The sequence below is a fragment of the Panthera uncia genome, chromosome A2, assembly GCF_023721935.1.
Source record: "Panthera uncia isolate 11264 chromosome A2, Puncia_PCG_1.0, whole genome shotgun sequence".
Lineage (NCBI taxonomy): Eukaryota > Metazoa > Chordata > Mammalia > Carnivora > Felidae > Panthera > Panthera uncia.
Genome location: NC_064816.1, coordinates 13,229,457 through 13,251,211, shown reverse-complemented (window position 1 = coordinate 13,251,211; position 21,755 = coordinate 13,229,457). Strand labels below are relative to the sequence as shown.

General features: G+C 52.3%; 1 protein-coding gene across 1 annotated transcript in view; it reads right to left on the bottom strand.

Moving 5' to 3' along the window:
• Nucleotides 1-21,755, bottom strand: part of SLC25A42 (solute carrier family 25 member 42) — a 30,725-nt gene extending 8,970 nt beyond the window's left edge. The window contains exons 1-2 of the mRNA XM_049640308.1: nucleotides 21,693-21,755; nucleotides 2,474-2,588 (exon numbers count right to left, since the gene is read on the bottom strand). Coding sequence (XP_049496265.1) covers nucleotides 2,474-2,554 — 81 coding nt within the window. The 5' untranslated portion in view covers nucleotides 2,555-2,588; nucleotides 21,693-21,755. The remainder of the gene's footprint in view (nucleotides 1-2,473; nucleotides 2,589-21,692) is intronic.

Genomic DNA, 21,755 nt, shown 5'->3' with positions numbered 1-21,755 from the left:
CACGGGGAGAGCCAGACAGAAACTAAATCTTTAGACAAATGTGTTGAGTCACCCATCTTGGATGGCTGTGATGAGGGGGCTTAGGGTCCCGGGAGAACATGGGGTGGGTGGTGAGGGGCTGAGGTTGAAGGATGAGGCACAGCTAACTGGGGATGCGTGTGTATGTGAGATAGTATTACAGGGGGAGGAATGGAACACCCAGAGGCCCTGATGAGAAGTGGGGGGTCCTGAGGGACCACAAGACAGGCAGGGTGGTCGACACAGGGAAAAGGAGGGGGCGTAGGGAGGGGAGAAGAGATCGAAGGCAAGTGGGGGCTGGACTCCAGGGAGCCTGGGGGCCCAGCAAGCAGACAGGGGCTGCTTGTAACCGTAACCAGAGAGGAGACAGCGCCTGCAGAAACTCAGGGTGGAGAGACGGAGGCTAGGCCCAGGGGATGGATAAGAGGCATCTGGGGGGGGTACAACTGGCAGCCTGGGTCTGAGTGGGCATGGTGGAGTCCAGGGTCACTCCCTGCGTTTGCTCAGCTCAGTGGGTAGATCAAGGGTGAAGGGCTGGATTCCAAGTCTGTCTGCACACCTGGCCTGCACCTGGGCTCTGTCCTAATTGCCTGCACTGACCATGGCCTTTCTGATGTCCCTTTTCTCATCTCTGACACTGATGTGTTGTCTCCTGGCCAGGTCTGGGTGCCTCCAGGGGCCGTGGTGCCCTGTGATCTGGCCCTGTCTCTGGAGGGCTTCACCTCCTGTTCCTTAATGCCCCCAGTACCTCCCCCACCAGCTTGGCCCTCTCTTCCCTGAAGAAACAACCTCTCATGGCAGTGTTTTCCCTTCTCAGTTTCTGTGGCAGAGCTTCACCGTGGGCTTCCATATTCTCCTCCCTTTACAGAAGCCTGTCACTGGGCCCCCGTGCCTTTTCTGGATCACACAGAAGGTTCTGGAGGTCTGGTTCCACCACCTGGAGAAGCGTAGACGGCAGAAGCCGTGAGGTTCAGTGGTGTTCCTGGCAGCAGCTCCAAGGCCCAAGTGGCTCCCAATTTCCTCTCTGAATCAGTGTGATGACCGTTCGTCTCGCGGGCCGCTGAGAGCAGAGGGAGTCCCCTGTGGACAGGCCACGTGCCCTCCTGGTCCTAGAGGTGGAGCCAACGCGTCCCTTCCACGCCCTTCACTAGGCAACTTCCTGCGCAGCCTGCAGTTCTCACGGTCATAAAGCTACTTCTGCACGTCGGGAACACACGGCTGTCAGCCCTGACTCAGGATGTGGTGCTCCGGGGATGTGCTGGGAGCCCAGTTCACATGCTCGGCGGATGAGGCCGCTGCCGCCTGTGGCCAACGCTCCCGGTGACCCTTAAACGACCATGCCTGGCTTATTCTTGAAGGAGTTCGGCCCAGGCACCAGGGAGCCGTCAGTCTCTGTATGTATCATATGGAGAACACCTGCGAATGAAGAACGAGGCGGACGGCCTAGTAGAGAGAAAGTGGGCAATCCAGACAGGATGCACACGGGCTGCGAACACCACAAGAAGATGCTCAGCTCCTTAACCAAAGAAACGGCTTTACAGAGGAAGCTCCCCACCGCTGACTGGTCAAGTGAACCAAGACTGGTGGCAGTGGCTGGCTAGCACGGAGAACCAGCACTGCACGTGGCTTGGCACACAACGGGCGCTGGTCCTTTTGCTGGGCACGTCCACTTGGTGGGATTCAGGCAGCCAGCCAGAGGCAGGGGGGTGACATCTCCCTCTTGTTCTGTGGGGAAGTTCACTAACCTGTGAGGGATGGGTGTGCCTGCTCTGGGGTCTGGCCTCACTCTCCCTGCATCCACCCCCAGTGTGGCCATCCTCCCTCCCACCTGGTGCTCCAAGGGGGACCTAGAATTTGAGGAGAGGTTGGGAGGGCCAGAGGATGCTGCTTCGGCCTTTGATGCTGTGGACTTTGAGAATGGCCCACGTGCCCTGGAGCTGGGTTTCTGTGTGGGCTGGGGCAGTCTGTGTTCCAGGTTCCACTGGAAGAACTTCTACTGGCTTCTATGGTGAACAAGGATGGAGCCGATCCAATTTCTTTAAAGGGGAACATACCTTTTCTTCAACTGAAGGGTGGAATCCGAGATGAGCTTCAGAGAGGAAAACTGGCAGCTGAGAGCACACCCCACATGCGAGCCCCCTCCCCCACAGCTGGCCCTGGCCGTGATTAATTCTAGAATCTGAGTGAGAAAAAAGGACACTTTCTGACATTCTAGCCAAATCTGGGCGAGGTTCTGGCTTCTTACTAAGCGGCCGGGCAGGTTGGAACCACATGGCAAACGGGACTTTAAATGGAACAGAAGGTGGCCAGCCCGAACCACCTGCCCCTCATGGCCTCCCAAAAACACAGCTCTGAAAGGACTGTGTGTGCGTGTGTGTGTGATTTGTAATGGGGTGCAGGAACACAGAAGAGAGAGAGCTCGTGAAAACGCCCATCGGGGAGGCGGGGTACTTGCCTTGGAATTAACAGGTGAGGGCAGGACGGCCTCGGCATCCTCACGCACACGCACCGCACTTTCCTTCACACCATTACCCATTCCAGGCCAGCTCCAGGCAGCAGGAGACTTGGTCCTGGGAGAGGGAGGCAGGGTGAGACCCAGTGAGAGGAAGACCTCCCCCACGAGCCTTAGGCCTGTGACTCATCCCTGAGTCACCTGAAGCGAGAACTGCCCTAGCTCGGTGCTCTTTGCAGCCTGGCTTCTGTCTCCCTGCAGGGGAAGGACTCTGGCACCTGCATCTGAATGCCAGTCCCCGGCATTGGCTTAATCATTTACAAAAGCCCTTCTCATCTTTGATTTGCTCATCACAAACAAGCCTCTGAGTTGTCTGTTTTTTTTTTGAACCGAGTAACAACCCCAGGCAGCAGATGGGCTCAGAGAGGTTAAGCCACCCCTGCAAGGTCACACAGCAGGAGGCAGAGGTGTGGCCGGCTGTGGAGGCAGGGGGGGGTGGTTCCCACCTGCCTGGACCCAAGCACCCACTGGGCTTTTGTCAGCTTGGACCTGAGTATCTATCAACAGAAACACTTAGAAAATTAATCGTTTTCCTACTGTAAATTTGCCTGATGTTTCTGGCCAAGCTTACAGTAAAGGGTCCTAATACTTGAGGATTCCTCCCTGGAACCTACATCTAACCTCTGAGTGGAAGTGCATGCAAAGCCCAGCAAACCACAGTGACAGGAACAGAAGGAAAGACTAGTGCCACCAAGATGCCGACTGTGCATTGGTGTTTGGGGGATGGGGGGGAGCGGGGGTGCTCGGGTCCCATGCTTTAAAATCAGCCAATAAATTGGGGCGCCTGAGTGGCCCAGCTGGTCAAGAGTCTGACTTCAGCTCAGGTCATGACCTCGCAGTTCGTGGGTTTGAGGCCTCGCGTTGGACTCTGCACCGACAGTGCAGAGCCTGCTTGGGGTTTTCTCTCTCTGCCCCTCACCCATGTGTGTGCGCACGCATTCTCTCTCCCTCTCTCTCTCTCTCAAAATAAATAAATAAATTAAAAAAAATCATCCAATAAATCAATACACTTTCCCACAAAATAATGCAGACTGTTAAAGCCTCTCCTGCCCTCTAGGCCTTCCCAGGCCCTCCCAGGTCAATCCCAGGGCAGAAGGTCCTAGACAGCACAAACAGGATTCCCCTCCACTTGTCCTCTGCTGCTGTTTCCCACCTAAAACGGGCCCTGGCTCCAGGAAGCATGGCTGCTTCCAAGATGGCAGGAAGCATAAAAATGAGCCCAGAGCACCCTAAGGTGCCAGGGAGGAACCAAAGCCAATGGCGGTGTGACAGTGAGACAGGCAGGGGAGTCAAAGAGCTCCCAGTGGCCCACAGCTGGAACTCTCTGAGCAACGAGTACTGGATTATCATCCAACATATAAATTAAATATCCACAAGTCCGCAGATAGAAATAAATGATGAGGGGGTGCCTGGCAGGCTCAGTCAACGGAGCATATGACTCTTGATCTTGGGGTTGTGGGTTTGAGTCTCACGTTGAGTGTAGAGGTTACTTAAAAAGAAAATCTTAAAAAAAAAAAAAGAAAGAAATAGGGGTACCTGGGTGGCTCAGTTGGTTAAGTGTCTGACTCTTGATTTCAGCCCAAGTCATGATCTTGTGGTTTGTGAGATCAAGCCCGTTGTCTGTGCTGACAACGCAGAGCCTGCTTGGGATTCTCTCTCTCTCTCTCTCTCTCTCTCTCTCTCTCTCTCTTTCTCTCTGCCCCTCCCCTGCTCTCTCTCCCTCAAAATAAATAAATAAACATTAAAAAAAGAAAGAAATGATTGAATACAGAAATAAATGGGAAGAAGAGACAAATTCCCCAGGCAAATACTTTGTGCAGAAACTCCACTCTTGAGGGGGCATGGGTGCGTGGCTCCCCACCCTTCAGGTGTGGGCTGCATGTGGTGATTTCCTTCCAAGGACAGGACACCTGACGGGTCCCACCTCAGCCAGGTGATCAAGGTCAATATCAAATGAGTCATGCTGGGGGCGCCTGGGTGGCTCAGTCAGTTAAGCGTCCGACTTCAGCTCAGGTCACGATCTCGCGGTCCGTGAGTTCGAGCCCCGCGTCGGGCTCTGGGCTGATGGCTCAGAGCCTGGAGCCTGCTTCCGATTCTGTGTCTCCCTCTCTCTCTGCCCCTCCCCCGTTCATGCTCTGTCTCTCTCTGTCTCAAAAATAAATAAACTTAAAAAAAAAAATTAAAAAAAAAATGAGTCATGCTGGTGGCCTGTGCGGTGGACACGGTGTGCATCATGATGAGAAGGGCACTTCACCCACGTGGTCCTCATTAAACCCATCACACAGGGCCAACCATGAAAAAACAGCAAGCAAATCCTAGTTGGGGGGTGTCATACAAAATACCTGACTTGTTCTCCTCAAAATCGTCGAGGTCAAGGGGTGCCTGGGTGGCTCAGTCAGTTGAGCGTCTGACTTCGGCTCGGGTCATGATCTCACAGTTTGTGGGTTCGAGCCCCATGTCGGGCTCTGTGCTGACAGCTTAGAGCCTGGAGCCTGCTTCGGATTCTGTGTCTCCCTCTCTCTCTGCCCCTCCCCCACTCATGCTCTGTCTCTCTCTCTCTCAAATAAACATTAAAAAAAATTTTTTTTAATTGTCAAGGTCATCAAAAAAACAAGAAAGTCCAAAAAACTGTCTCAGCCCAGAAGAGCCTAAGGAGATGTGAGGATTAGATGTCAGGTGAGATTTGGGGACAAGAAAATGATATTAGGGGAAACTGAGGAAACGTGAATAAACTATGGCCTTTAATTAATAGTAAGCTATCAGTATTTATACATTTGTAAAAAATGTACCAAAGTAATGTAAAATGTTATTAAGAGGGGAAACTAGGTGTGTGGGGTATAGGGGAACTGTTGTCTTTCCCAATTTTTATATAAATCCAAAACTTTTCCAAACCAACAACGAGAAGCTAGGCTCTAGGGACCTTTTCAAGCCAGCTGCTGGGGTACCGGCCTATAGGGTGCACCGAGACTGTCTCGTCCCCTCACCCCCTAGCGTGTACGGCTGTGGCTCAGCACCATCCCTGACGCTACAGATTCCAGGGGATGGTCCCCACATCTGGGCACTCGGATGGGTGGTGCAGCCTTTCTTAGGGCTGTGTCGAGGCATGGGCATGTTAAGTGTGGACACATTCTGCAAAAGTGTCTTCCCGAGACAGCATCCAGCCCTTTGGTCCCAGCCACACGAGGCTCTGATCTGTGGCCTCACCCTCCTTCCATTCCTCCCTCCCTCCAACTCCTGCCATAGCTGCTTTGGAGGCAGGCAGGTGGTGCTCTGCACAGATGCGATGTACAAGCTCAGGTGGGGGCGGCCCGTGGAGCCCCCTGGATCTTTTTTCCCTCGGTTGCCTGGCTCCAGGACCTGCTGCAGGAACTCAGCACAGAGAATTCATTAAGGGGCCCGCGTGTGGTGGATGCAGAGAGAAACAAACCCATGCAGACCTATAAGAGTGTGTCGCTGCAGGTGACAGAGCGCCCAAAGCAAGTCATAAGGCATGCTGGGACAGAGGGCTGACGGGTAGCTCCCAAGAGACATCTCCACCTGGAATTTGTGAATGTGATATGATTAGAAAAAGGGTCTTTGCAGATGTAATTAAGGTAGGGATCTTGAGATGAGATCATCCTGGATCATCCCTACATCCAATGTGATCTGATAAGACAGAAGAGGACACATAGGCAGGAAGGCCACGTGACCACAGAGGCAGAGATTTGAATGACGTGGCCACAAGCTGGCCACTGCTGGAGTCCCCAGAAGCTGGCAGAGACCAGATCTTGCCCTGGAGCCTTCAGAGTGCACGGTCACACACCTTAGTTTTGAACTTTTAACTTCCAGAATTATGAGAGAATAAAAATCACCAGTTTGTGGTGATTTGTTATGGCAGCCACAGGAAACTAAGACTAAGAGCCCTTTTTAGGGAAGAGACGGTGGGGGGGGGGGGGGCTCCAGGCACCCCCACCCCAGTAGAGTGAAAGGTGTCAGGCTGCCAGCTGTTCACCAGGGTCCAGAGCCTCCTGGCAACTCACCAAGGATCATGGGATGAAGAGGAGATCCTTACCCTGGGGGAATGAAGGGGGTAAGATCTCAAGATTTTGTCCCTCAGGCCAAAGGTTAATCTCTCTAAGAAATAAAGAGCTCCTTGCTAAAAAAAAAAAAAAAAAAAAAAAAGGCAAAGTAACAAAGAAACACCAGGTCACCAGGAAAGAAACAAATAACTTAAAAAAATATATGACAAAACAAAAAAGACCGATAACGGAGAAAGTCAGGCTGACCCCTCACTGAAGGGCTGTTTACAAGTATTACAACTGTGCCAGGAGATGGGGGTGGACAAGGAGGGGCGGAGGGGGGGGGGCACACCTCTTTGCAGGTGGTCTGGCAAACACTTTGGAATGTGTGCTATCCCAATACATGAGCCTGAGGACTCACTGGCCCTAAGGCCACTGTCAGCTGCTGGTCCCAGCAAAGGCCTGGAAGGGAAGCGACGCAGAGGGAGGCGACAGAGGGAATGTGTAACTCACATCCCCATGGGGAGAAGCCACTCAGCCTGTCACTAATGAGCACAGCCCACCTTGACTAAGTGAGCAAGGTCAACACCACCGGTGACAGGGCCTATAGACAGCCTGCATCCCCAACATGATGCCATAGGAGGGACACGACACTGCTGCAGTGAGATTCCTACCAAAGATGGACCCCACAGGCTAACCGTGAGTAAACAGCACAAAGTCCACACCAAAGGACACTGCAAAAAAAAAAAAAAAAGGTGTGGAGCTTGTGGATGATGAGGAAAGACTGGGGCACATCACAGATCAGGGGGGACCAGGCAGATTGGATGACGAAATGCAATGTGGGAGGCTGGGGAGATCTGAATTCAGGCTGGAGGTGAGCTCCAAAGTTGCCTCGATGGTATTTTCTGGTTCAGGTAGCTGTATCCTGTATGATGCTAATATCCTGTATGATGCTAACATTGGCAGCTGGATGAAGGGTCTACCAGAACTCTGGTTATTTTTGTCACTTTTCTGTAAGGCTGAAATTATTTCAAAATAAAAAGCTAAAAAAAAAAAATGCCTTAAGGCAACCATGACCTTCTGGATTTGCTAGAGGTTTCGGAGAAACCAATTTCAGAGGTCTGCGGCTGCTGAGGGGCTGGCTGGCTGGTCTGGCCCCTCCTTGTCCAGTTGGTGCCTCCAAGTCAGCAGCTTAGTATCTTGGGCTGGGGAAGGGCTCTGGCAGCCACGGGAGCCCCGTGAGAGGGATTGGGGCTGCTGCCTGGTTTGTGGGGAGACCGATGCTCTTCTTGGCAGGCATAGCCCGACCCTGGCCTCTCTTAAAAAATTTTTTTTAATGTTTTTATTTTATTTTTAAGAGAGAGACAGACAGAACATGAGCAGGGGAGGGGCAGAGAGAGAGGGAGACACAGAATCCAAAGCAGGCTCCAGACTCAGCTGTCAGCACAGAGCCCAACGAGGGGCTTGAACCCACGAACCATGAGATCATGACCTGAGCTGAAGTCAGACGCTTAACCGACTGAGCCACCCAGGCACCCCCTGATCCTGATCTCTCTTTGGAGCAGGGTGTTAGAGGTCAGCAGCTGCAGGGCCCCAGGCCGCGGCCTTTGCTCAAGGTCACCTCTGGCTCTAAGTGTGGGATGAGAACTGGGAGTGTGGGATGAGAACTGGGAGTGAAGGCAGGCAATAAACACAATGACACAATGGCAGCTATTGTTTATTAAATCCCTTTGTTCCTGTGTTCTTTCATCTGGCCAGCCTTCACCACTGGGTATAGGTGCTGCTTTACCAATGGGGAAGTTAAGGCAGCATGCATTCCCTGCTAGAGACCACTAATGGTGACAATCACTGTCACTAACAATTAGGGGTGTCACGGTCACTGGTTTCTCTCTCCATTTTGCTGATGAGACATGGAAAAACCTGGTCAGACCAACGGCAGACGGAACTCCAACCTTGACATAGGACTCCAAAAGTCATGGCCATATCCTTCTCCAAGAAACCATGGCCCCTAGGCCAGCCTCAACACCATTTCATCCCAAATGATTCTCCTGGAGAACCATGTGCCTCTTAAGACTTTGTTTAACCTGAAGGAACAACAGCTTAAGGGAAGCATGGAAGAGGATCTGGCTGTACTCAGTAGTCCCCTGAAGGCAACTTGCAAAGCCCAGCAGAACACAAACAACCTGTTCACAGAGCTAAAGGGACACCATGGGTTCCTGGGCTGTGATGGATCGGAGGTGCCCAAGGCTCTGTCCCTAGGACATGATCCTGGAAGAGGCAGTCAAGGGCTGGCTTGGCACGCCACCGGGACAGAAGTCAGAGTCTGTATCACCAAGGTGGGGCTCTGGGTAAGCAGTCCCTGTTATGGGCTGGCACCTGGCAGAAGGAAGGTGTGGGAGGAGATCCCTGAGGGACCAATGCCTGGTGTCTGGGGGCCTGAGAACTTCCAGTCTTGAACTTGGAGGATAGCCTTGGCCTGCTGGCTCCCACAAGCCTGGAAGAAGTCAGCAGAAATCATGTCTGGGAGATGATACCCTGGGCCTTGCCTGACTTAAAAAATTTAAACCTAAGATAATGAGGCACATGGGCAGGCTGGGCATCTGAAACATATTTTGAAACACAGACATTTGAAAACACAGAACGTCTGATTGGGAAGAACCCCAGCTGCCCTACCTTCCGGACGTGGGGCCCCACATGAAACATTGCTCAGTGCCTCCGAGGCCCTGGTCCCCTGGCAGTAGAGGTGAATTAGGGACAGTGGACAGTGACACATGGTGGTATCTGATAAAACGGAAAAATAAGAAGCAGAGGCCTCTTGAGACCCTCAAGTGTCACAGCCCGCAGATTCGAGAAGGGTGACCACGAGAGGGAGCCCAGCCTGAGGTGCTGGCTGTGAAGAGAGGACGTGGGCTCTGACCTGGGAGTAGGTCAGTGAGCCTACTACTCCTCCTGTTCTAACATGACTGTCCACAGAACTCCAGGCTTTCCAGTTATTCCCCTAATCTCCCTTTTCTGCCCCAGAATCCCACTCCCTCATGCCCCAGCCCATCTGGGTTTGTCTGATGTGTTTTTTCACCATGAGCCTGGGTTGTGTGGTCTTGGGAGGACCTTGGAGGTGAGCCCTCCTCATGACATTATACCTGAGAACACAGACTTAATCCAGGTGAGACTGACTTGGACCTCTTGGTTAAGGTGGGGTCTGCCAGATGTCTGTCCCCCTGCTGAGTGACACTTTTCCAGACTCTTCTCCTTGGAACCAGCCCACCTTTGGGGGTCGGGGGAGTTAAGCTCTCTTCCTGGAGGGGGAGAATACGTGACTGGGTATTCTTACACAGGAACTGTGGCCTCTTCTCCCCAACTAATTTACTTTTTCTGTCATTTATTCAGATCAGTATGACCTTGGGGTGCTTGGTGGCTCAGTTGGTTAAACGTCCGACTTCAGCTCAGGTCATGATCTCAGAGTTCGTGGGTTCGGGCCCCACGTCAGGCTCTGTGCTGACAGCTCACAGCCTGGAGCCTGCTTCCAATTCCGCGTCTCCCTCTCTCTGCCCCTCCCCCACTCACGCTCTGTCTCTCTCTCTCCCTCTCTCTCAAAAATGAATAAACATTTAAAAATATATATATCAGTATGACCTTGTAGATGACCACTTCATGCTCTGCGTTAAAACAAGATGATCTGTTACTCATTGGCTGCTTTGATCTTCTAATGCTGGCCACAGGCCAAGATGTCTTGCACCCACTGGAGGTGGAGGGGCAGGTTTGGCAGGAGGGTGGTGGGGGTGGAGGGCAGTGGGGGGATCAACATGACGCAGATGACAAGGGGTGGTCCAAAGTAGCTGCAGGAGTTGGACTAAGTGTGCTCAAGGGACAGATGTTGACGTGTGCCTGTGGGCCCCAAGCCTGATTCTGTAGATACAGAGGCGAGGCAGGGTGGTGCAGGGCAGGGTGCAAGCTCCTGTCTGAGGCCCAGCTCTGCTTCTCATCATCCTGGTCCTTGCTGCTCCCATGTCTTCCCTCCACCCCACTTGCTCACTGTGCTCCTCTGGCTCGTGTGACCCCAGCCTTCCACAGGGCCCTCTGGGTTGCCTGGTGGCTGGGCAGTGGGCACCAAAGGGAATTCACTCCTTTGTTCCCAGTAAGAGGAACCCAGACAAGGAGGAAAGGTGCCACTGGGCAGGGCCAGGGCCTGGCCAGTCTGGGAGCCTGTGAGTGGGGGCTTGAAGGTTCTAGAATCCTCTTGTCCTGATCCTTGAAGGGATGGTCCTGGAAAGGGGAGCCTTAAGGACTGCCCTGCTCTGGTCCAATATACACTACCCCTCTGGGGTTCCTTTGAGTCTGATTAACTGTGTGCCCGCCAAGTACACACTCTGGGGGAAACGGCACCACAGTGGTGGGGGGCGGGGAGTGTAGGCAGAGGACCCCCAGGGGTGCTGGTGAGCGGGGCTCTGTGGTGGGAGAGGTGCAGGGCAGGGTAAGTCCTGGGGTCTGGGAAGGAGCACCCCGTGTAGGCAGAGCAGTAAAAAGGGGGGCTCCCCCAAGGCTGGAGCCAGCTCAGGCTGATCGGGGAAATAAAGGCAGGCGAGCGCATGCGGGCCATGGAAGGTTCTGCTAGTAGGAGAGCACAAAACACCCCCGTCCCACAACATCCCTGTTGGACCCCAGCCAGGATGATCCCCCAAATCCCTCCCCCAGTGCCTCTCCTCAGTGTTTGAGCCCCTAAGATGCCATTTGGGAGCTCCGAACACCTGCGTGGTAGCCTGTCATATCTCACAGTGATGACGAGCACCCTCTGGGGACACAACCCAGACAGCCACCCACAAGAGAGCAAGTTCTCGCAGGTGGCAGGGTCACACAGCCGGCCCACACGACAAGACAGAAGGGCCGGCTGCTGCCACACGCAACTGACAGGCACAAATCTCAGACAAAGCAGTGGAGAAAGAGAAGCCAACACAAAAGACTGTGCACCAAGTGAGTCTAAGTCACATCCAAGCACAGCGACACAAAGTGGCCTTCTGTACAAGTGGAATGTTATTCAGCTTTTAAAAAAAGTTTTTTTAAATGTTTATTTAATTTTGAGAGACAGAACACATGTAGGGGAGGGGCAGAGAGAGGAGACACAGAATCCCAAGGAGGCTCCAGGCTCTGAGCTGTCAGCATTAGAGCCCGACATGGAGCTCGAACCCACGAACTGCAAGATCATGACCTGAGCTGAAGTCGGCTGCTTAACCGACTGAGCCACCCAGGCGAACTGAACATTATTCAGCTTTAAAGAGCAACGAAATTCTGACACAGGCTACGGGATGGAGGAACCTTGAGGACATCACGCTAAGTGAAATAAACGAGTCACAAAAGGACAAAGATTTAAATCCACTTCTGTGAGGTCTCTAGAGTCCCTAAATTCATAGAGGCAGAAAGTACAATGGTGGGTGCCAGGGGCCGAGGGAGGGGAATGGGGGGGTTCGTGTTTAATGGGGACAGAGTTTCAGTTTGGGAAGATGGAAAAGTTCTGGAGCTGGTTGGTCATGGCTGCACGGCAATGAGGACGCACTTCATGTCAGTGAACTATATGCAAAGCAAAGGTGGGGGCAGTATATTTTAAGTTGTATACATTTCATCACAGTTTAAAAAATCAGGGGCACCTGGGTGGCTCAGTCGGTTGAGCATGTGACTTCGGCTTGGGTCATGCATGATCACACGGTTCATGAGTTTGAGCCCCACATCGGGCTCGCTGCTGTCAGCGTAGAGCTCTCGTCGGACCCTCTGTCTCCCCCACCCCTCTCAAAAATAAACAAACATTTAAAAATTAAGTAAAATAAAATAGATCAAGCACGACAATAAAGCGTCAGCAGTGATAAAGATCAGAATGGGGTTTGCTGTGGGAGGTAGGACAGGGAAGGGCCACGGAGGAGCCAGAGTGGGGGGCTTGAAACGTTCTGCATGTTGATCAGATTTCACAGGTGAACACACATGTAAAACTTCCTTGAGCTGTGGACAGAAGCTACTCACTTTCCTGTGTGTCAGTTATACCACAAGAAAAAAATTAAACATTAAAGAAGAGAATCCCCAAACTTGGCCAGCCTCTCCCAGACCACCTGACCCTGAACCTGGGCACTGTGTTCTTTTAAATTTTTTTTTTAACATTTATTTATTTTTGAGACAGAGAGAGACAGAGCATGAATGGGGGAGGGTCAGAGAGAGGGAGACATAGAATCTGAAACAGGCTCCAGGCTCTGAGCTGTCAGCACAGAGAACGACGCGGGGCTCGAACTCAGACCGCGAGATCATGACCTGAGCCGAAGTCGGCCGCTTAACCGACTGAGCCACCCAGGTGCCCCTGGGTACTGTGTTCTTAACTCCGAGGGGACTCTGATGGCAGCAGAGGGGTGATCTGCATTGCTCACTGATGCTCACCTTTCCCCTCACCTGTGGAGAACGCCTGCTGATGATTTTGGCAATGACTAAAAGTCCGAGGAGATGCCTAAGCTCCTAGAAGGAAGGCCACATGTACAAGGGATGTCTGTCCCCCTTCTGGAGACAGCACACTGGGCAGCCACCCACTCTGTCTCTGTCACCTGGGAGAAAGGCGGGGCTGACCCTCCCTTGACTCCAGGGTGACCCTCAGTTTGGAGCACCAGACCCAAAGACTGGGATTTCTGAGGGAACCACTGGGCCGGAGAATTCCTCTTTCTCTCAGGAGGGGAAACAGGTAGGCCCCAAGGGCAGCTGACAGAGGCAAGGCCAGGGAGGGAGGTGGACATATGTCTTCATGACTTGGGATGCCCTGGGGCCCAATGGTTCTAGCAGAACTTGGGAGCTGACGAAGAACCTGGCCGGTGCTAGGAGCACTTAGACTTTTTCACCCTGGAGCCCACAAAGCTCCCTTTCTAGTTCAGCCAGTTTGGGATGGGTCTCTGTCCCTTGCACAGCCTTCCAGAGCCCTGATCTGTGTATTTCCCTTATACTCTTCCGGGCCCGTGCTGCATTTCCAACCATGGACAATGGCATCCTGCGGCCCCGGTGCGCCCAGCCTCCGTATGTTCTCTGGGCGTACCTCTAACAGGTACCCACGGCCTGGGATTCAGGTGCCAGAGTCTCTGCTAAAAGTGGAGTGAGATGGGGCTCACCCCCCACATGCCATGGGTAGGCAGCATTCACAGACCAGCCCCAATCAACAAAAATTCATTTTTTGTACCATGTTTCTGTTCCACTCATCAAAAAACAAAGCAAAGCAGGGTCGGGAGGCAATTCAGCAATATAACATACTGAACAGCACTGTCTAGGAAATGTGAACCAGGTGCTTTGGGATCTTAGGTAGCCCAGGCTATGAGCCCCACGCAGCAGCCTCTCCACGTGTGCATCCGTCCTAATACACGCACCTGCACACACACATTTGTGCCCGATTCCCTCAGAAGCTCCCTGACCAAGGCCACCATTCATGTTCATGAGCGCTTGTGTGCGCCACCCCATGGGGCCAAGGAAATGTTTACATAAAGCGGGGGGGGGGGGGGGGCGGGGGGGGGGTGGTGGTTCTCGGCTGATGGAGTTTACAAGCAGTCGTGGACAGATCCTGTAATCTCTCAGTAAACGGAAGCCAATTAACATCCTATCTGCCTGTTGATAAAGGCTGTTTTCTTTTCCAGTTAATGGGCATTAACTTCTGCCTAAGAGAGCGGTAGCATCTTACATAATGGCTGTTCCCTGTTAACCCAGACCCCACCAGCTGCTGCCCATCTCTCCCTGCTGCATTCCCTTCTATTCGTGCCTTTCAGACAAACTGGTCACCACAACCTTGTGTTGCAGTCTCTATGGGTCAGACACTCAGGCATCTAAGTCCTAAAAGATACAGAACATCCTATTGTCAATCACTGTCCTCGGCCCTTGCAGGAAAGTGTTGCCAACACCTGTCACCAACTGCACCGTAGTGATCTACAACAAACCGAGGCACGCGGTGGTACTCAGGTCCCTCTAATAAGAGGGTGCACTTGTGTAAAGCCCTCACCCCAAAAGTCTTGTTTTCTCACTCGCCATGTGGAGCCTAGCACAGTGCTTGTATCCACTCAGTTATTTGCCGGATAAGACAATTAACTTTCAGGACACACCAAGTTCTGCTTTGGCTGCACTCTCCCCACCCCATGCCTAGCAAACTCCTCTGCACCCTTCAAAGCCCTCCCTAAATGTCCCAGCCTCGCCTCCCAAAAGTTAGCTGCTCTGCCCTACATTGAGCACCCCGTGGTTCCCTGCTGCACCAGGAGGGGTCACTTTCCATTAGCTTCCTCTGCTAGGCTTGGGGTGGGGGGTGTCTGTGGAAGGCAATGGCCTGGGCTGCGCTCAGTGTCCATGCTTAGCAAGAAGTCAGAAGCATATACCTACACACAGGTGGTTTTTCTGTCCATCTTCCTGCCCTTCAGACATCCTTCATGTGGCAGCAGAGATGTACCTTTTCTATCACTGTCCGCCTCATTCCCTAAGTAGGAACGTGTACAGGCTCCCAGTTACACCATGCTGGTGTTTTGGGAAGATGGGGTCCAGCGTGTGACCTTGGACGTGTTACTAAACCTCCTCAGGGCTCAGTTTCCATCCATCACCATCTTTCCAGGGTCCTGCTGCTCAAGTGGGTCATGGGTACTGGTTAAGTATTGGTAAGTATCATTCTGCCTAATAAGGAGTCAGATGGACCTGGGATGGAGCCCATCACAGGCCCTACTAAGGGCCCTACTGAGCAGGCCTCACCAGTTCCTAGATCTCACCATTCAGCCTGCATTCCCCATGCCAGGGTCTCTAAAAGAGTTGAGCATTGGTCCCTGGTCTCCAGCGCCGCTCCCCGCTTTTTCCAGGTTCATCTCCCCAAAGAGTTAAACAGAAGTTGGAAAGTGGTGCCCCCACTGCCCACCAGGTGACAATGGTTTAGGAAGCACGTGCTCCCCGTCCAAACACTCTACCACGCCGGTGCCGCTGTCCGGCACAACAGGTGGGGCAGTCTGTGACTCTCACGTTCAGGGCTGGCCGACACTTGGCTCTGACCGGTGTGCTCCAGGCCAGAGGGGCTGTTCACAGCCCCCAAACCTGTCCCTTCTTCAAGGCCTGGCTCTTATACATCGCCTTGCCAGCCCAAGGCTAGACTAGCCACTGGCTAAGGCCTGGCCAGTAAGGGGTCCTGTCTCCCCTTTGTGCTGTAAGCCAAGCTCCCTCCCCTTTTCTGGCTGCGGGGACCTGCCCACCACCACAGGGGAGAGGCAGGGTCTAGCATCTTCCTCCAGCTCTGAGCTGCTACACCAGGTGTTTCCAGGAACACCTGTCCCAGAATCTCCAGGACACTTGTGCAGGATTCCTGAGCTCCTCCTGAGGCATATTAAGTCACAGCTGCCACAGTGAGGTCTGGGAGCCTACCCCTTAGACAGGGCCGGGACAAATACCGCAGCCTGGGTGGGGCTTGGGTCTGCGTGGCTAATTAAGACTTAACTGAAACATACATACTCGCTTTTTCAACTCATCCCATGGCAAAGGCATGCGACCTGCGGACAGAACAGCAGTGACGTCTTTTGGGAGCCCTTCACTGGCACATTTGATCAGGGAAGGCTTGCAACTACTCACAAGGTGGCCTCATCTCACGGCTGGGAAAGCACAGGCTGCTAGAGGCTCTCAGCTAAGGTAGGCTGGTGATGCCTTGCCTGAAGTGGCCTCAAGGTTAAGTCCCCTCTTGTGCCTGTCACCGGCTCCATGGACCAGGTCCCTCAATCCTCTCTCAAATTCCATGCCTTGGGTCCCACAACATCCAGGCTCACTTGTTCCCTTTGCTTACAACGCTTCGCCATCTGGCTGACTCCTTGCTGGCTTTCAGATCTCCGAGAACCTTCCCCTCCCTGAGTTAGCACCTCAATCCTCTGCTAGAATTGATCAACTACAGAGCCCCAACCACTTGGGGATCCACATCTGTGTCCCCTACCCTTCAGAGCCCCAGTATTTCTGCTTCCTCTGCACCTGTTCCTGTCCCCGGTGCATAGATTTTTACAGACTGGAAAACAATGGGGGTGGTCAGGCTTCAAGTTTGTTCCATTCCTGGAGGTAGGCTGCCTGTGGTGTTTCAGTACAGCTTACAGACATCAGTGTCTAGCAGAGGCAGAAAGCATGCATGCCACGGGTGACTGCTTAAAGGACAGGGGTCTGGATTTGGGCTGACCTAGGCTCATCTTGGCTTCCCTTCTGTTCTCCCTGCAGGTGGGGCAAAGGCCCCTAAGTCTTGATGACCCTTCTATAAACTGGGATGATCTAGGACCAAGCTCACAGTCCTGTAAGCATGCGCCAAGGGCTAGCAAATACATGCTTACTTGCCCAGGTCCTTGCTAGCTCTGGGCAGATGCCTCCACCTTCCAGTAGGGAGGCAGGTGAGTGAGGGGCCGTGTGCTCCAACCCTACCAGCCCCCTTCTGCCTGAAGCAGTAGACGCCACTAGACAAGCATTTCTTTGCATAACATCCTGACAGAAATTCTGGTTTTGCAGCTACAGGGATTAAATGGTGTCCCCTAAAGTTCATGTCCCACCAGAACCTCAGAAGGTGACCCTATTTGGAAATAGGGTCTCTGCAGGTGAAATTAGTTAAGGACACTGAGATGAGATCGTACTGAATTTATGGTGGGTCCTAAATCCAATGATGGGTGTCCTTGTAAGAAGATACACACACACGCGCGCACACACACACACACACACACACACACACACACAGGGGGTGGCTCAATCAGTTGAGCACCTGACTTTGGCTCAGGTCATGATCTCGCAGTCCGTGAGTTCGAGCCCCGCGTCGGGCTCTGTGCTGACAGCTAAGAGCCTGGAGCCTGCTTCAGATTCTGTGTCTCCTTCTCTCTCTGTCCCTCCTCCACTCCCGCTCTCTCTCTCCCCCCTCTAAAAATAAATAAACATTAAAAAAAAAAAAAAGAAGAAGACACACACGCAGGGAAGAAGGCTGCGTGGAGATGGAGGCAGAGATTGGGATGATGTGGCTCCAAGCCAAAACCCCAAAGATTGTCAACAACTACCACAGCCAGGAGAGAGGCTGGTAAGATTCTCCCTTAGATCCCTCAGTAGAAACCGACCTGCTGTCTCAGTCTGTTTGGGCTGGTAACAGAAGACCATAAACTGGGTGGCTTATGGACAACAGAAATGTATTTCTCACAGTTCTGGAGGCTAGAAAGTCCAAGAATCAAGGTGCCAGCAGACTGTCTGGTGACAGCACTTTTCCGGGTTCACAGACAGCTAATGTATTGCTGTGCCTCATAAAACAGAAGGGGCAGGGCCTCTTTTATAAGGGCATTAATCCCATTCATGAGGCCTCCACCCTCATGACCTACTCACCTCCTTAAGGCCCCACCTCCTAATGCCATCACGTTGTGGATTAGGTTTCAAAATATGAATTTTAGGGTGCCTGGGTGGCAAAGTTGGTTAAGCGTCCGACTTCGGGTCAGGTCATGATCCTGCAGCTCATGAATTCTAGCCCCGCATCAGGTTCTGTGCTGACAGCTCAGAGCCTGGAGCCTGCCTTGGATTCTGTGTCTCCCTCTCTCTGCCGTTCCCCAACTCGCGCTCAAAAATAAATAAACATTAAAAAAAGAGTCAAAATATGAATTTTAGGGAGACAGAAGCATTCCATCTACAGCATCTGCCAACACCTTGATTTTGGCCTTCTGCTCTCCACAGCTATGACAGAATAACTTTCTCTTGTCTTAAGCCACCCAGCTTGTGGTAATTTGTCACAGCAGGCCCAGGACACTAACAAGACAGGAGTCTTCTAAGATCAAAGCTCCTGGTACTGGCTGGTGACCTGCCCATGAACCTGAGGTCACTGCTTCCCTCCGTGGACCTCTCAGGTCATCCTATTGACACAGCTTTGATAGAAAACTTGGCTCCTGCTGATCTTTGTTAAGACCCTAGAATCCAAGCATTCAGCTGCAGCAAAAGGTACTCAGTGAAGAAAACACACGTTGACAAGCATATTTTAAAAATAGTGCAGTGATGAAGGAAGGGCCGCCGGAGGCAATGTTCTACTTCTTCAACTGAGTGTCCGCTTCGTTATCCTTTATACTTTCTTTTCATGTGCACATCATATACTTTTTATTAAGTGTTTCACAATAAAAATAAAGAATATATGTGTTTTTAAAAAGAGCTGGTTTGCAAAACCTAACCAAGCTGAAAGTTCTGACCATTTCAGTATTCCTGTATTGTCTAATTGCCAAAACAGAAGCACAAAAAAACAGGATGACAGGTGTGAAAAGGCCTGGCCTCAGTCAAAAGGTGCTCTCCACCTGGCACCAAGAGTGGGCAACAGCCGACGACTCGAGAGAATCTCAAGACAGCTTCCCCAAAAGATTTACATCTGACTTATCTCAATTTCATCTGACACCCAAGTGATTTTGCCGGATCCAAGTGGGAAAAAAACATTTACACCTCTTAAAAAAATTTTTAGACATCTTAAGACCTCCCCTCCCAGGACTGTGGCCAATACCCATGTCTCTGTCTTGCAGGGACCCCCCCCCCCCGCCCCCCACACACACCCAAGGTTTCCTCCAGAGCTCCACAGAGAAGGGATTCAAATAGTTCTTGGACTGAACGTTAGTCTAACTGTGGAAGAGAAACAGAAGTATAATGTTTAATCACCACCACCCGGGCTAGAACGCCAAAGAGACGGATAGAAAGCACAGAAGTGGTGTTCAAAAGGATCTCGTAGGATGTGCTTTACCTATCAGACTGGAGAGACCAAAACACTTGGTAATATCTATTCTGGATGCTGGGAGAGAAAACAAGAATTCCACCTTCACAGCCGAGAGACAACTGATGGCAGCACAGCCTCTCTGGAGGAACATTAACCATTTAAATGGACATGCCCTTTGGCATGGGAGTTCCAGGAAGCCAGGGAGGTTTCGAAGGGTCTGTGCTGGAGCCCCACACACATTCATTCCATATTTGCTCATGCATGGTTCCATCTATTCACTGAAGCTCAGTTTGCAAGAGAAGCTACGAGTGACAACCTGAACAGTCATCAGCGAGGGACTGGCTATTACACTGGCACACCCATTTGATAAAAAGCTCATGCAAATGTATCAGGGGTTTAGAAGAGGTGGGGGATATACATCTTTCCCCCACGCCATAGCCTATCTCTGGAAGGAAACAGGGCAATTAACAATGGATGCCTCTAGAAGGGCAGAGTGCAGATAAGGGGAGACGTGCTTAATTTTCACTGGATGCCCTTTTGGACTTTTTGTTGTTGTTGTTTTTTACCACGTACATCAATTACCTTGTCAAATTTTATAGATTTGCGTATGTACATATAAGAAATGTGTATACATCTGTATTTATAAAATGTGTGTCTATGCATATGTGAGTGTGATGTACATACATGCGTATATCTACTTATAAGCATATACATACACATACATAAACACACACGTTTTAAATGACTCCTTTTGAATTTGGACAGAAAACCCCAATGGCTTCAGTTTGTCCAGGAGAAGCTGAAGGTGACCCTCCAGAATATTCTGGCACCATCTTTGCAGGGAGAGAACGAAGAGGGGTAAGAGGCACTATGCAAACCTTACAGGAAACCACACCACACTACTACTTTTCAACAACAAAGCCACCCGCTCCTTCTACGCTGCACACTTGCAAATTACACTCCAGGGAACTTGAAAAGTTCCAGAAAAATCATTAATCCCAGCACCACACCAGGCTCCAGTTTTACAGTTTGGCTCTAAGTGGCTGTAACATTAGCTCGCCTCACTCTGAAGAGTGTTTCCTTACTCTCCAGGTTTATCAGCTTTAAGGGCCCAAGGAGGTCTTGAGGGTCAGTGAGGGGCCTCAGTCTGCAAGAGCTGGAGCCAGAGGCGGGAGGCCAGCAGCTCCCTCCCAGGTGACCTAGCCTCTGGTGGCACCCCAGGTGTTGAAGTCCCACTCCTGCAAGGTCCCCACCCCCACCCAGCCCCAGGACTCGGAGACACGTGCTACAGCAACAATCAGGGGCCACCCCTTCCAGCTCAGTCTTTCTGGACTCATGACTCCTGAGGAACAGTTGCAGGGAAGGTAGGGGTCCCTTCCCCTGCCAATCCCTCAGAGATAAGCACAACGGATGGGCAAAAACAGGGAAGGTCTACAGAGAAGAGTCAGCAATGCTCAGGGAGGGATGGGCTCTGCCTCCCCAACTGAAGTCCCTTTAGGTTTGTTGTTGGTAAAATGGAGATAATTGTAATTTCATCTGGCCAAAGGGATTATTCTAAGCCTAGAAGTTACTTTATAGACTCTCATAAATGAAAATATAACATCTGGGTGGGCTTTTCTTTTGGGTGGGGGAGGGTAGAGGACCTAGGGTGGGGGAAGGGTTCAAGGATTACAGAGAGGGGCACAAACATGGGTGCACCTGTAAGAAGGTACGGGTGGGCACACAGGCTGAGGGTGTGTGATGGAGAGAGGAACCGTAAAGGCACAGGGCAGACGCAGGGGTAGGGGGAGAGTACCTGAGGACCCTGACCTGAGTTGCTGAAGGGAGGGGGCAAGTGAGAAGGGCACAGACCTGGATGTGAGCAAAGTCAGTGAGGGGATATGACCCGGACCAGGTGTGAGTGCGGGGCCAGAGTTTAGCATCACAGGCTCAGGCATGGGTATAGTAGGGGATGTAGGCCCTGTTGCAGAGGTGGGGGTGCATGGATCTGGGTGTGGAGATGTCACCAAGAGGGACGATCTTCGGTGATGTGGGGGTGTGCAATGTCAGGTGTGTGTGAGAGAATATCAGTGGGGGTACAGACTCAGATGTCTGTGGGTGTGAAGCCTCAACTGTGCAGAGCTCCTGGGGGCATGGCTCTAGAGGTGTGGGGAATGTCAGAGAAGTGGGCAGTATCAGGTGTATGGGGGGGGGGGTTGTCAACAAGAAGGGACGTGGTGTCAGGTGTGCGCGGACTGACCGTGAAGGTTCAGATTCGGCTGGGAGGGTCCCCAGGGAGCACCAGATGCGGGGTGCAGGGATGGGGGGGTTTAACCTCTCCCTGCCCCTTTGACGCTGCTGTCACGCCCTGCCTCTTTCGCCCCCGCCCCAGGACACATGACAGGACCGTGCCTCGCCCTCGCTCGGCCCAAGGGAGCGGACCCTCCGACGCTTGCGCCACCCCGCGCCCCCTGCTCCCCCTCACCGTCTGGGACGCGTCGCCTTCGCCGCCGCCGCCGCCGCCGCCGCCGCCGCCGCCGCCGCCGCC